Raw genomic sequence first — 14,912 nt, forward strand, 5'->3', positions numbered from 1 at the left:
CTGCCTTTTGAAATGCAATGTACTAACAATGAATATGCAAAAGGAAGTATATATATATATATATATATATATATATATATACATGTGTAATTAATTTAAAAAAAAAGGATACAGGACCAAACCTCAGACTTGTGATTTTTGTTACTTGATACATTAACCACGCAATGTTTACGTATTTTTGTTGTTGTTATAAAACACTTTCAGATATAGGAACAAACAACAAGATGAGTACACATTCATATCAACTCGTTAATGATGTGTCAAAATGCCATTCAGATCAATTTTGATGTCTAAGTTACAGAAAAGAAGCAGTATAAATCTATTTGCTATGAGAGTAACGAACTCTTCAATCATCATAGATTGAATTTAGATTAAAGGCTAAACAATATTTACAACCCTTACTATTCATTCATTCATATTCAATCGGGACAGTGCATGAATTATACGTGTTAGATGACTTGATTCCAGTCCTGTTAAGTTGAAATAATAATAATAATAATAATAAAAACACCCAACAAAGTTATCTCAATAGACATGATAGATCAGTCAACTTGACCGCGTCCTGAATTTCATCCTTAAAATGAAGATTATTTACAGATACATTAATAAATAGATATATGAGGAATTTACATAAGCTAGTAGATCACGTTCACAAAAACCCTTGTAATATTGTCTGCCAACAAAATCTTACGGATTCAAAATACCAGTTAATCTCTGCCAGCCGAGGCCGTTCGTAGGCCTACCCATTCGGCTATAAAAGGCCGTGACCAGTTTATTGCCATAGTTTTCTCGTTTGTCGTCATTCTGTGAAAAGACTTAACCAGTTCTCTTTCATGGAATGTGATAATGTGATTACATAGGCACGAACAAAGGCAATATTACATAACGAGTTTTTCCACCTCCGAAGTGAGTTTGAGGTATCCGGATGATTTCTGCGGTACATCGTTAACCGCGCAGCATTTTGTGTTAGGGACGGAATGTGCCTTCCGCTTTAATACACTGTAGGCCCTATACGTGGATGACGTCGACAGTGTGAAGGTGTCCATCGCGAGTTGTATCTTCTCTCCTTCATGAAAGCATATCGATTTTTTGTTTTCAAGTCGTCTTGCTGGCATCATGACAAACAGAGAATCACCCAACAGTTTGTCTTATATCAATCTGAAGTCCACCTAGAACGCTCACTCATAAAGGTCGCAGTCACATCGTCACACTGCAATGGAAGTGGGTTGTTCAACCGCTTCCACTAGGTCGGTCACGCCAACCGCAGCGCGGTAACTCCCGCGTCGCATCGTCTCTCGTTCATGGTAGTGGGTTGGACCTTCCACTTGTCTTGCCACTGGTCGTAAACCTCTACCGTATCCAACAGAGATTGACCGTCATACCTTGATAATATAACAGAAAGGATGGAGAGAGGGAGAGAGAGAGAGATCTGTTTTTACAGGACCGTAAGGGGGACATTGCAGCTTACCTAAATGCCGCGATCGTTATTTTGGACAGAGGGAGAATGAAAGCGATCGCAGTTTTTCTGCCATGATGAAATGCAAATTTACAGTATCTTTAGTCTTATTTCGTATCCTGTCCACCGTGAAGTTTGAATTAAGACATTGATGATCACGAAACTCCAAACAACAACAACAACAACAAACCCACAACGGTTAAACCGGGGGTTTAAAGGGGATGGCTAGTAACTGATCAGTGGGAATCAGTGGGGATGCTGGGGATGATTGTTCCAATTCTTGTGGGATTCATTTTAAGAGTATATCATACATTGTATATCTGTTGTTGTGTAAAAATTATTTGCTTCAGAACGGTCTCACATTCAAGTAATGTGCAGTTTAATGCCCCGTCACTGTACAGGCATGCTAGCCTGGAACCATTAAACTGCACATGAGTTCCATGTAAAGTATCAAATGGAAAGGGACTATTTACAGATATCAATTTACTTTCCTCTCATGGGTCAAATTGGCCGATAACATTCGCGTGATAAACGTTTTTGTGTTATATTGCAGTTTGAAAATAAGAGTAATTAGACTTTAAACTTAGACCCTTACTGCTGTGTACCATTATTTCATACACGCACTATGAAGTATGGTAACTTTCTCTGTCTCAATCTCTCTTTCAACCAATCTCGGAGTATTCGGTTCTTTCAACCGAGGTCACTACAGATAAAACTATTGGTAACACCACTAAAATAAACTCCACAAATTTATCTCTTTTGCTCCCAGTTAAAACGCTGTTGGTATACATGAAAGAGCTGAGTCATTATGACCCACATGTGTGCTACATTATGCATTTAAGAGAAATTTTTGCACATTTTTTTATCTATTGGCACAGAAAGGGTTAAAGTTGACATAATATGATTGATAAGAATTGATAAAAAGATATTGTGCAAGTTTGGAAGACTCGCGGTTACCCCGAAACTGCGTAGACTCGTCCGTGTATAGAGGCGGCTCCCGCGTAACACCTCGCAGAATTCATTTCCGACAGAATCGTCCATTTGTTAGTGCGGGGGTTAAAACACTCTGCCGACGCGATGTGTTGTGAGCCATCGAATCCCCCGAAAACATAAATCAACTCATTTGCTACCGTCACACCTGCACCTATATTTCCAATGAGAATGAATGCAAATGAAAATGTTAGATTTTTTATTGTGTAGATTTCCTATTGTGATTTCATCGCTGGATGCATAATAATTGGTCTACAGACACAGATTAACGAAATGAAAATACAGTGCAACTACATAATCTCATGATGAAAAATTATGACACATATGAAGCCATACAAAGTCATTCAATAATAATTATCTATGAGTAATATGAAATCTAGACACGTTAAAGTTGTTTCATTCGTTATGTAATGGAGTAAACTCAACATTAATCGTCTAATATATTTCAAAGAAGAACAAAAGGATAGTGGTCGTATAGGCTGATGTGCTCTAAAAGTTACTGATGTGTTAATTGTGACCTATAATACAATGGCCAGACAATAGTCAACAACAACGAAAACATACCATACACTTTGATAGCTTTACCTGAGCGCTGAATATTCATGGGCGGAGCAGACATCCACTGCCCACTGTTGGGGTCAAACATCTCCACGGATTTGAGTATGGTGGCGCCGTCGTAGCCCCCTATGCTGTAAATGACGCCATTGGTGGATACTAGCCCCGCCCCTTCCCGACTAACGCTCATGGGTGTGGCGGTGGTCCAGCGGTCAATGAGCGGGTCGTAGGTCTCCACAGAGCTGTGCCGTGAGTCACCGTCAAATCCACCGGCCACATATATGAGATCTGTAAGTATCAAATTGATAGTATTTGAAGTGGCAAGGTTTTTTTTTTGACTCATCTGGTATGTCAACAGGTCTCAGACATAATCAACCTCATTATTAGCTCATCATTTATTTATTTTCTTTTTACTTGGAGCAAGGGATGTATACAGGAGTCAACGGACCATTACTTCCTTGCATGAAGCCAAAAAACTCAGCGGACCTGTTGACCAGGTTGACAGATTGCTCCGTCCGAGGTATGCTCTAACAAGAAACTTGCACTATCATGTTAATAATAACAACAAAAACAGCAGTAGGCCTAGTAGACCCTTACGTCGAATGGAGAAAATGATCTAGTGTAACTTCAATACTTGTCGGTCTTCATTAAGTCTCCAAGCAAGTCATGTTAAAGAAAAAATACCATACATGATTGAGACAATAAAAATACATTGCATGTTGTCTCTCCGTTGTCGTATTCTGTGGATGCGTGTATTCACACGAACCTTTGTATGCAGTGGCGCCAGGGAGGCCTCTGCTGATGCTGAGAGGGGAGAGGTGGATCCAACCAGACTCCCCTTCTCCAAGAGTGGAACAATCCAGACACGTGACCGAACTTAGCCGTGACGTACCATCGTAACCGCCAATCGCGTAGAGGCGATCCCCGAGGGCCACCGAGGCGAGATAACGTCTTCCATGATCCAGGGCCTGTCAGAAGCGGCAAGTGAATATCATCATTGTATTCTGAAAGTGTTACGAGTAACATGCATCTCTCCCATTTGGTTTTTGTTCAGCAAAACATAAATTCGTAATTTAGAAATAGAACAATTAAAACCCCCATGCCCCCGAAACAAAGGGGGAGGGGGTAACTGTAACTCGACAAAAATTCATGAGGTAATTAATGGTTCGTTTCTTTTCTGTCTCAGTATGACGTTAAACTTCAGAATGCACAATTATCTCTTATTATATCGAAATCATATTATATTCGACATATCATATTATGTCGAAACTAAAAAGGAGAAATTGAGTGAAGATTTTTCTTGAGGTCAGTCGAAAAAGTGTGAGGTCAGATCGTCACATCACCAGTTACTAATGTTTACTCTACTCACGGGAAGTGTGCGCCATTCCGATACTTTCGGGTTGAACTCCTCAACGAGAGACAGCGGCTGGCGGCCTGTACCAAACCCGCCAATCACAACGAGGCGAACATCGCCCCCTGAGAGAAAGAGATACGTCATAATAACTAAACACGTGAGTTGTCACGTGATTGAATCAAAAGAGGGATGAAATGACTACTCCAGGGTCCCGTTTCATAAAACTTGTTATTAGTAACAACAGCCACATTTCTATGGCAAATTTGCCAATCAGACGCACGAATTTCAGTAACTATTGTTACTTGCTACTGATAACAAGTTTCATGAAACGGGGCCCAGGGTAGTGTGTAAATGTCCTGATGATATGGTGTGGGGCATAAATGGACACTGTTGACTAATTTCACGTTTTCACAACAGGAAGTGGAGGGGGCGGGGACACATTGAATGTTTACATACTCTCCGAACGATTGAGCATACAAAGGGGACTTTACTCTGCTGCATTCTCTGACAAGAGTTCGACTTGAAAGCTACAATGTCTAAATTTATATCTCTACTTAAATTTACCTATTATTTTTGTTTTAAGCCACTAAACCATAGCTTGTCTATCCGCTCGTCTACACCTGACTCAAATTCATGACAAATTAATGTTTGAATCCAAATCACAGTTTTTATTCTGGTTTGTAAAGTGGCTAAAAATGCAAATGATTTTGTAATGTCTGGCCTGAGATGCGTTTGCAAATACTCCATCACTGAAGGGAGGAAACATACGACTTTGACGCACTGGCGTAGCCAGGGGGGGGGGGGGGGCGATGGGGGCGGTCGCCCCCCCCCCTAAGATTTGGACCGGGGATTTGGGAGGCGGAAAAAAAAAATGCGTGTATACTGTATGCATGCACATACATTTCACTCAAAGTGTGCACCAGATCGTTGAATTTCAATTCAAAATATGCAAAATCTCTCGTGCTTGGGAGGGGGTATCCCCCTCCCAAACCCTCCCCCTCTGTGCCTCTTTCCCTATAGCTAAGTACACTTTTTAGATTTACAAAAAATTCTGAATAATTCTGAGTGCACAAGACGTATCACTTATATTCCGAAAAATGAAGGTTCCCTCATGTATAAGGGGAATTTCCCCTTTTAATCGACCCTTTCCTCCCTCAGCCCCCCCCCCCCCATCAGGTGTTTTTTTTTTTTTTTTTTTTTTGGTGATTTCCCAAATGTTGATTCCATCAAATATGAGTATACGAGATATCTCAATTTCAACCTTAAAAAGATAAAAGCTCCATGGGAAGGGAAGGGGTGGAGATAACACTCGCCCACGCCTTCTCCCTGCTCGCCCCCCGCCATGCAAAGAAGTAGACTTGGTGGCTATACCCAGATCGCTTTATTTCAATTCTAAAAACGCAAAAGCTCCGCGAGCGGGAGGGGAAAATCCCCCTTCCCCTAAGCTCTACCTCACTAGACTTTATACATACGCACAGATGGTGCACATTCGGAATAAGAGCTAAATTCCGTGATTTTAACACTTCGATGAAAAAGTATCGCACCAAAAATTTGCACCAGATCGCGGAATTTCAGGTCTGAAAACGCAAAATCTCCTTCGTGTGGGAGGGGATATGCCCCTATCTACACCCTCGTGTGCATGCTTTTTCTGTTTGATTGCTGAACAGACAGCGTTCATGATATTCAGTGTAAGAATTAATACAAGAAGACTAGTGTATTCATATTATACCATTTCATAGGCAAATTGTTCAATAATAATCTACACTAAAATATACTGCAACCTTAAACAAGTGGGACTGTTTCAACTCGTTAAAACACGCAAAAACATGCATCAAATTGCACCATTTGCAACATCAAAATGCAAAAAGTTCTCACCGTGGGAGGGGGACACCCCCTCCCACACCCTCCCCTACCCCCTCGCTCGCTCCGCTCGCTCGGGTTTATTCGCGTTCATGATATTCAGTGAAAAGAATTAATACAAGAAGTGTATCTAAATTGTACCATTTTATAGGCAAATTGTTCAATAATAATCTACACTAAAATATACTGCAACCTTAAACAAGTGGGACTGTTTCAACTCGTTAAAACACGCAAAAACATGCATCAAATTGCACCATTTGCAACATCAAAATGCAAAAAGTTCTCACGTGGGAGGGGGGACACCCCCCTCCCACACCCTCCCCTACCCCTTCGCTCGGGTTCAGTCACGTTCATGATATTCAATGAAAAGAATTGATACAAGAAGTGTATTTGAATTATACCATTTTATAGGCAAAATGTTCAATAATAATCTACACTAAAATATACTGCTACCTTAAACAAGTGGGACTGTTTCACGTCGATAAAACGCGCAAAAACATGCATCAAATTGCACCATTTGCAACATCAAAATGCAAAAAGTTCTTACCGTGGGAGGGGGGACACCCTCCCCTCCCCCCTCGCTCGCTCCGCTCGCTCGGGTTCAGTCGCGCTCATGATATTCAGTGAACAGAATTAATGTAAGAAGTGTATTCAAATTACACCATTTTATAGGCAAATTGTTCAATGATAATCTACACTAAAATATACTGCTACCTTAAACAAGTGGGACTGTTTCACGTCGATAAAACGCGCAAAAACATGCATTAAATTGCACCATTTGCAACATCAAAATGCAAAAAGTTCTTACTGTGGGAGGGGGGACACCCCCTCCCACACCCTCCCCTCCCCCCTCGCTCGCTCCGCTCGCTCGGGTTCAGTCGCGTTCATGATATTCAGTGAACAGAATTAATGCAAGAAGTGTATTTAAATTATACCATTTTATAGGAAAATTGTTCAATAATAATCTACACTAAAATATACTGCTACCTTAAACAAGTGGGACTGTTTCACGTCGATAAAACGCGCAAAACATGCATCAAATTGCACCATTTGCAACATCAAAATGCAAAAAGTTCTTACTGTGGGAGGGGGGACACCCCCCTCCCACACCCTCCCCTACCCCCTCGCTCGCTCCGCTCGCTCGGGTTCAGTTGCGTTCATGATATTCAGTGAAAAGAATTAATACAAGAAGTGAATCTAAAATATATACCATTTTATGGGCAAATTGTTCAATGATAATCTACATCAAAATGAACTGCCACTATAAACAAGTGGGACTGTTTCACGTCGATAAAACGCGCAAAAACATGCATTAAATTGCACCATTTACAACATCCAAATGCAAAAAGTTCTTACCGTGGGAGGGGGGACACCCCCCTCCCACACCCTCCCCCCCTCGCTCGCTCCGCTCGCTCGGGCTCGGTCGCTTCGCTCCCTCGCAGACTAACCGCCCCCCCTAAGATGAAATCCTGGCTACGCCGTTGCTTTGACGTCATGCTATGTATATACTAGTATATGAGATGCTGATTCCACTTCATCGCGATTGACTGCATACACTCACCTGAGGCTGAAGCGATACATGTGAATAATCACACACCTAAAGCACACCCCACACATGCGTACACGCACGCCTACACAAATTCGACAGAGGAAGATAGAGATGGTAATTTTAGATATAACTGCCCGTAATGATTGATTTGCAATGTCATCTGTGCTGAGATGAGTGAGTACTCTGCATCGACCGTTTACCTGTCCGAGGTTGGAACCTCTGTCCGTGCATCTCGGTCCGACAGTCTGGCCTAAGATGGAACCTCTTAGCCTCGTCCACTAAGTCTCGACACTCGTGACTGGTCTTCACCAGAGGCTGTGGAGTTAAAAATTTTGCCATAAATATCAAGTGAGAGTGGTTACATGATCGGGTGTGTGTGTGGTGTGTTGTGCTGGTGCTGGTGCTGGATCAGTCCATTGGAAAATCCCCCTTCATCGATTTTCCGAGGAAAAACTCTGGATTCAATCTTTACCTGTTGTGCACATTAGATACTTAGCTACATTTGAAGTGATTTCTGTGAGTATATTTAGTCATTTCATTGGTGAAAATCTGTCAGGAATTTTGGTCTTGTCTTCAGAGTACTCCACAACTGGAGCTGTAGTCCCACCACATGTCTCTGATGTCGTGATTGGAAAACACAACCCAACATTGGATTTTTGCATAAGCCAGATTATCTTTTGGACCAGATGTGCACAGTTGTATAGGCCTACAGTTAGGATCCCTACTTCATCTGGAGTGATCCTGTGAGTATCTGCTTATTTGATTGGTGAAATTTTGATTGTAGTTTTGGATTTGTCATGGAGTACTTCGCAACTGGAGCTTATTTCAACATCACAAACTCCACCACTACTGCATGAACTTCCCAACCCTGTCCTACATCACTCCAGTTGCCGCACCTACAAGCGCTCTCCAGGCACAAGGCTATGTCATTCCCCGCTCCAGAACAGAACATCACAAAATGTCCTTCTTCCCCAGAACACTAAGAACATGGAACATCCTCCCACTGAGTACTGTAACCGCACCATCACTGGAAGCTTTCCGCCATCGACTGACGGAAGGCAGGGGATATTAAGTCCCTGGACTGTTTTTACTTGCACCGTGTATATACTCTGCACCATGCACCTCAACCACTACGTTTCACCCACACACTCACACACATCCAAAAGTTTGCAAGAATATTCAAGTTTGAAGATGCAGACTGAACCAGAAGAAGAAGAAGAAACCTGCGTTTGTGAAAAGACGCATCAGTATTTATCGAAGCATGTTTTATCTGTAGGTTATGCTATTTAACAAGTGGCTGCAGATCGATTTATAGTCCTAGGACATTATACGTAAACTTGGACATCTTATAAGCTCTGAAAGGAAAATCTTACCACATCAACCACAAAAGTATAACGATGTTTCCTGGCATTTAATTCGTCGCAGTTTTCAAACTTATACAAATTTTTGAGCGCGCTTGTATGGAAGGGACTGATCCCCCCCCCCTCCCCCCACAGTTTTCTGTATCTTCTATTCGTACTCAAGGAAAGAATAACCGTATGATCGATACCTGTTTATCGACGATATCGGTGATGTAGATGGGGCTTAACAGAGGCAGTCGTACGTGTTCTAGGATGGTGTAAAGGTGATTCTTCCTATCGTCCGGTCGATGCTTGACCCATCGTATCACTGCTTCATATACCTCACTTTCATCCGATACCTATTATCACCAAGGTGACGATCATCACCATCAGAACAGTAGAACAATGATAGATGTCGTTGTACAATCGTTGGACATAATCATAATCTTATGTGAGCTTCAACAAGTCTGTTCTATCAAAGAAGAGCGTATAGAGGTTACATTTTCACGCGCTGTCAAAGGAAATTCCTTTCTCTGGTAACAATGGCCCCTTTCAAATTAGCTCATTTTTTTTCTTTCTGTCAAGGGTCCATTAATATGCCAACCTTCTCGTATACATGTACTCATTCCATCCGTCCTTTCAAATATTAGATAACAGTGAATTCTATGAATACAGAACATGAAAAGAACACTGAACTTATCTGCTAGAACTAACATGTCTTCAACCATTCAGCTCTTAACCTTCTTTTCCATTTCTAGCGAGTCGTAACTTGCCTATAGATTTTACAGTCTACACCGGTGAGAATAAAACCAATCCATTCATTAGCTCCGAACGAGATGTAGGCCCTACATGTGCTGAAAGAATGATCCCAAAAACATTATCAAAAATTGCTTCGAGACTGTCACAATAGAAAGTCAACACACAAACAAATTATCATTTAAATATGACAATGTCGAAAATTTCTGCGCAAACACCAACTAGCTGAAACAATTAGACGAACCAACGTCATGTCCTCCTAAGTATGACCACGCCGGAAACTTGCCTCGAGATTGTCTCGACAGAGGAGTTGGGAGAGTTCGTCGGGCCTGATCTCGAGGAACTCCTCCTCCCCGGTGATCTCGCCGAAGTGCGTCAGGCAGTACGTCTCGGCCGCCGCCAGAAGTCCCGGCACGGAGTGGGTCTCGGCGAAACGCCTGATCCCGATGCAGTTAGATGGATCCAGCTGGTCTTTCAGGAACTCGCTGCACCGAGTTTCGATGCCTTTGATAGGGTGGGAGCGAAAGAAAAGATTCGGTAAAATCGCCAGCAAAAACTCAATAGTCAATGTACACTCCATAGCTCGTTAACTCCCTTCAAAAGTATTTTTCTCCTTTAGCTGTACAATGTTTTGCTTCGATCCAAACTTAGTCTTAAAAATACATTCATTTTTTTTTCTGCAGGTTGACAAAGTTATATTCATAGCTACACAGTGACAAATGAATGAGTGAACTTACTTAATCCTTTCACATTAAAGGGAGAGATCTAATGCAACAATCATGCTTTCAAACATTACTGATAATAGGATCGATAGCTGCGATGCGATTCTTTAATGGTTTCAAATGTTTCACCAAGAAAACTGAACTTGTGTATCAGGAAAAGTCTACGATAATAACTGTATATTTCACAATCTCATTGATAATGAACATGAAAATAGAATTTCACCTTACAATCGCGCGAAATGGCCGTGGCTGCCGCTGCTGACTGTAACATGTACTTCTGTGCAACGTTCCTTGTTGCTACTTGAAAAACTACTACTAGAACAGGTATTCTATCAATTACAGCTTCTGCGGTTAGCGACACTTTTACTGTTTTCTCTGATGTCACTCCACCTAATAATCATGCAAATATTATGCATTTTGTGTTCATAAAGCAAATCATTGAATTTGACTGATACCAGGGCAGTTCCCGAGGTCGTACCTTTCAACTGCAGGAGACAGGCGGCCGGAAGTAGTTCCTGAACATTTTCCACAGTGACCTCTACTTGCTCTGTGTAGATGAACTGGAGGAGAACCTCCATGGTGACAGCCTTCAGACCGCGCAGCTCAACGACCGATTGACTGCTCTCACTCATCTATGCAAATTAGATGAATGGGGACAGTGAGCAAGGAAAGTTGACAATACTGATAATGGCGATGATGACGATGACGATGATGATAATGTTGATTATGATGAAGATGATGGCGATGATGATGGTGATAATGGTGATGAAGATGATGAGACGACGAGGATGACAACCTCGAACCTGTCATCTACTTCCTTCCGGGCAGCGACACTACCACCAGGCTATCCCAGGTTGCCGGCAGTGACATGATGAACTTGGAATGAATACCCAAGCTTAGAAATTCCGACACTGCCATGTTAAGTAGTCCAAAGCTGACTGCTTTTTTTTTTTTTTTGGGTAGTGTCGCTGCCGGGAAAGACAGGTTCGAGTCCCGCGGTTCCTTTTCACCGACATGTTTGTTAAATTACAGGTCAGTAGTTGCGATCTTACAAATTTCATTTGTATATAGAGGGAGACAAAGTGAAGAAAATTCACACCTTAAATCTTATCTATTTTCTAATTCTTGCATATAAGGGCAACTTGCGACAACGATTGTCGTTGATCATCATGCCACAACACTGCTACATAGCGTGGATGCAATCGGGATCCTTTGTGCAATGTATGCACTAAAGACGGCAAAGCAGTTGGTTTGTTTTTAATTGTCTTCAAATTATCGTGAATGACCTTTGACATTTATTTCACGCTCTGGGCTCACATTGTAGGATGTGGTTCTATACGAAAGTCCAACCCGAATTTAAGGACCTGTGATCGGCAATCACTGATACACCCCTTCAAAATATTCAAACAAAATCGATCTGATTTCATTATGGACTTGCTTTTAACAAAGTAATTATTTGTTATATTTGTGATGTTTATCATTATACATGTTCAGTCAACTGTGAGGTCGTTGTGAACATTAAATTACAATCTCTGTGAAACGAAACATGTTTACGATCTCAGCTCGCATCCTGCCTTGGATTATATTCTTTCCCGACTTTAATTTCTTTGCTTAACTGGGGCAAATTGTTCCCCACGCTAATCAGAGGAACTTCACATTTAAAAATAGCGTGCAGTAGTGATGCGCTTCAGTGAACTATTTTTATTTATTTTTCATCAAAAGAGAATAGCGCCGTTGCTACGCAGTGGATTGATTATTACAAGGTCGAAATATCAATACCTTCTTTGCCAATGAGTCAAATGTGCACAAATTTCACACACATACCTATGGACAGGTTATAAATGTGGCACACAAAGGCTTTTAAATCATGTGACTGATGAATGTCACATGATTGATTGCAGAGCCCCGTTTTGAATTGAACTTCTGAGTATGAATGATTGTATCATTTTAAAGAAACACTTTGATTACTTTGCAGTTGCATTATCGGCTTTTGTCAAGTTAACTGCTGTTATCGCATCCTGCAAGTGTCCTGTAATATAGGTCACTGAAGACACAATTCTGCGGTTGACACTGCACTTGACGATATGACATCATCGGCAGTATAAACCATTGTTACGAGAACGACCTTATCATTTAGCATTGATTTGTATGAAATCAAACGGATCGATTTTGACTGGTGATGCTACAATACTTTGAAAGCAATGTGTGGAATATACTGATGTTCTCGCATGGCGTTTGAAACAAGTCATATTTTTTTTCAGTTATTATTCACCTCCGTCACAAGAAGTTTGGGAAAATGTTCCAGGTGGTTTTCGTTTGAGACAATATCAGACAGTTCGTATAATATTATGCTCTTTTTGGTCAACCTGTACAGATGGCTCGAACAACAATGCTCCTGAATAAAAACAGAATACACGAAATTTTTCCTCCGATGAAGTGCGTGTAATTGAGAGGAGATCACAGTGCGCCTGACTTTCTGTTTGTCGAAGTGGTATAGAGGAGGTGGAAGAAAAAGCAATATACATTCCAAGACTTTCCCGTTTAATTCATTTGCTCAAGATCGGCAGATAGCAGGAGTTTGAAAAAGGGGAAACATTGATTCCGAAAACAGCAACAAAAATAACAAAACAGCGACAAAGATTTGGACTCAACTGATCGGTTTAGCTAACTAATCGGATGTCAAAGTAGTTTCTTTCTCTCCTGTTGCTTTCGATTCATCCCTTTATAAAGAGCTCTATGTACATAGACTCGATCACCCCTGGACAAAAGCGTTGTTGAACCCAGATTTCGTCGTGCGTGCATCATCCAATGAAGACGGATAAAGGCCGGAATTATCTGGCACTGCTGATTTTTTTTTTCTGCGCACAGTTGCTCATAGCGTTTGAATCGAATCGATCAACATTATGCATGTCACGCAATACACAACCTCCTAAAATGCTCATAAACTTAAATAACATGCCAACATACGTTGCTGAAATGAGTGAAAAACAAATAGAAGATCTGCTAAAAAAGAAAGAAAATCACCAAGTGTAGGTTACCCGATCACAATTTTCCTGAAGTTTGGTCCCATATTTTACACTGTCTATTGTCAGTTATTGATAACAGCAATCATCTTAATCATCTTAGCATTAAAATCCAGGATGCCAAAACATTGCATGTTTCATTAAGAACTTTGAGTACAAAGAATCAATATATTCCTCATACATTGTATATGAAGTGAATGATCATCTATATCTTGAACAATAAATTTACTCCGAAGTTCAAAATATGGCACAAGATGTAGATGAATGAGTGGAAGAAAAAATGATTGCAGAGGAATATATGAAGAGTTTGTTCGCAAAAACCGATAAGTCCATATTTGCCAAATGGAGATATTTGCGATTAAAGGTCAAGAAAAATAAAGAGAACAATAAGAAAAATTTTGCTTCTTTTGACCATAACTTCAAAAATGTACCTTTATATGTAGTGACCAACATATCATTTAAAAGGTATTATTTTGTACTTTATGACAAATACCGTACTTCAAAATCTTCAAAAATGGACTTATCGGTTTTTGCGAACAAACTCTTCAATATCGGTAAAGGCACTGGGTAATATTGATAGGACGCTTATTATGAAAAACATTACCTGGTTCGTGAACATGGCGCAGAAGTAGTCGCTGCAAGCCGCCAAAACTGCTCGATGGGCAACGAACATACTGCCGTCGACGGTCAAGGTGACGTCACACAGTTGACCCCTGACGCGAAGGTCGTTTAGGGCGAGCAACATGCACTTTGCGTGCGAGCCAAGAAAAGGCTTGCGCGCGTCCGTTTTCCTCAGACCGGTATCAGTCATTTTGTGCGCAGTGAGCGCATCTCAAGCTTGCCAGCTTCACTTATTTTTTGCCCTCTTATTGGCTGAGGTGCCGCCAAGACTGGAAAAGCAATATGCAGGCTCAGTCAACGACACGACCTGGTCATCTCACAGAGTTTCTTTGAAGCATGACTTCCGGGTGAGGTGATACGATTTCCCATTCTTTATTCGTAGCGTTTTATTGCCATCAGAATATTAAACGTTCGGCCTAAACCAGGTATAACAACTTTTGCTTCCCCAAAGGATCATTCAAGGTTACGCTGCGGTTTGAAATAAAGGTATCAAAATCATCATATCAAAGGAAAACAGATCGAACACATATTCCCAGTCAAGTACTCGTATAACTACCGAAGCCTACAGAAATCTATGCATCCAGTATCGTTGTGGTTTGTTTCTGTTAATTTTAGTTTGAAGTTCATCATCATTACCATAACGGAGATGCCATTATAGGATGACTGGTCGTGCTATATGTGTCGAA

The 14,912-nt window shown here is 41.1% G+C and overlaps 1 protein-coding gene across 1 annotated transcript; it reads right to left on the minus strand.

Moving 5' to 3' along the window:
- Positions 1-1,252: 1,252 nt before the first annotated feature.
- LOC139722910 (kelch-like protein 12) lies at positions 1,253-14,416 on the minus strand. Its single transcript, XM_071634191.1, has 10 exons — positions 14,210-14,416; positions 11,061-11,214; positions 10,147-10,364; positions 9,314-9,463; positions 7,965-8,079; positions 4,371-4,477; positions 3,768-3,969; positions 3,032-3,289; positions 2,414-2,600; positions 1,253-1,382 (listed from the first exon to the last, which is right to left on the minus strand). Exons 1-10 carry the CDS (start codon positions 14,414-14,416, stop codon positions 1,253-1,255), a joined length of 1,728 nt encoding a protein of 575 aa, XP_071490292.1.
- Between the last annotated feature and the right edge of the window lie 496 nt (positions 14,417-14,912).

This window comes from Diadema antillarum, unplaced genomic scaffold (genome assembly GCF_040938485.1).
Source record: "Diadema antillarum isolate AM-2024a unplaced genomic scaffold, OU_Dant_1.0 scf00000177, whole genome shotgun sequence".
Classification (NCBI taxonomy): domain Eukaryota; kingdom Metazoa; phylum Echinodermata; class Echinoidea; order Diadematoida; family Diadematidae; genus Diadema; species Diadema antillarum.

What these genes read in the sequence shown, in the direction of transcription:
- LOC139722910 (XM_071634191.1), bottom strand. Translation starts at nt 14,416, where the DNA reads ATGACTGATACCGGTCTGAGGAAAACGGACGCGCGCAAGCCTTTTCTT. An exon ending in CGGAATGGCGCACACTTCCC is followed by an intron (nt 3,970 to 4,370) that starts GTGAGTAGAGTA and finishes CGCTTCTGACAG; the next exon opens with GCCCTGGATCATGGAAGACG. An exon ending in TGGCGCCACTGCATACAAAG is followed by an intron (nt 3,290 to 3,767) that starts GTTCGTGTGAAT and finishes TGATACTTACAG; the next exon opens with ATCTCATATATGTGGCCGGT.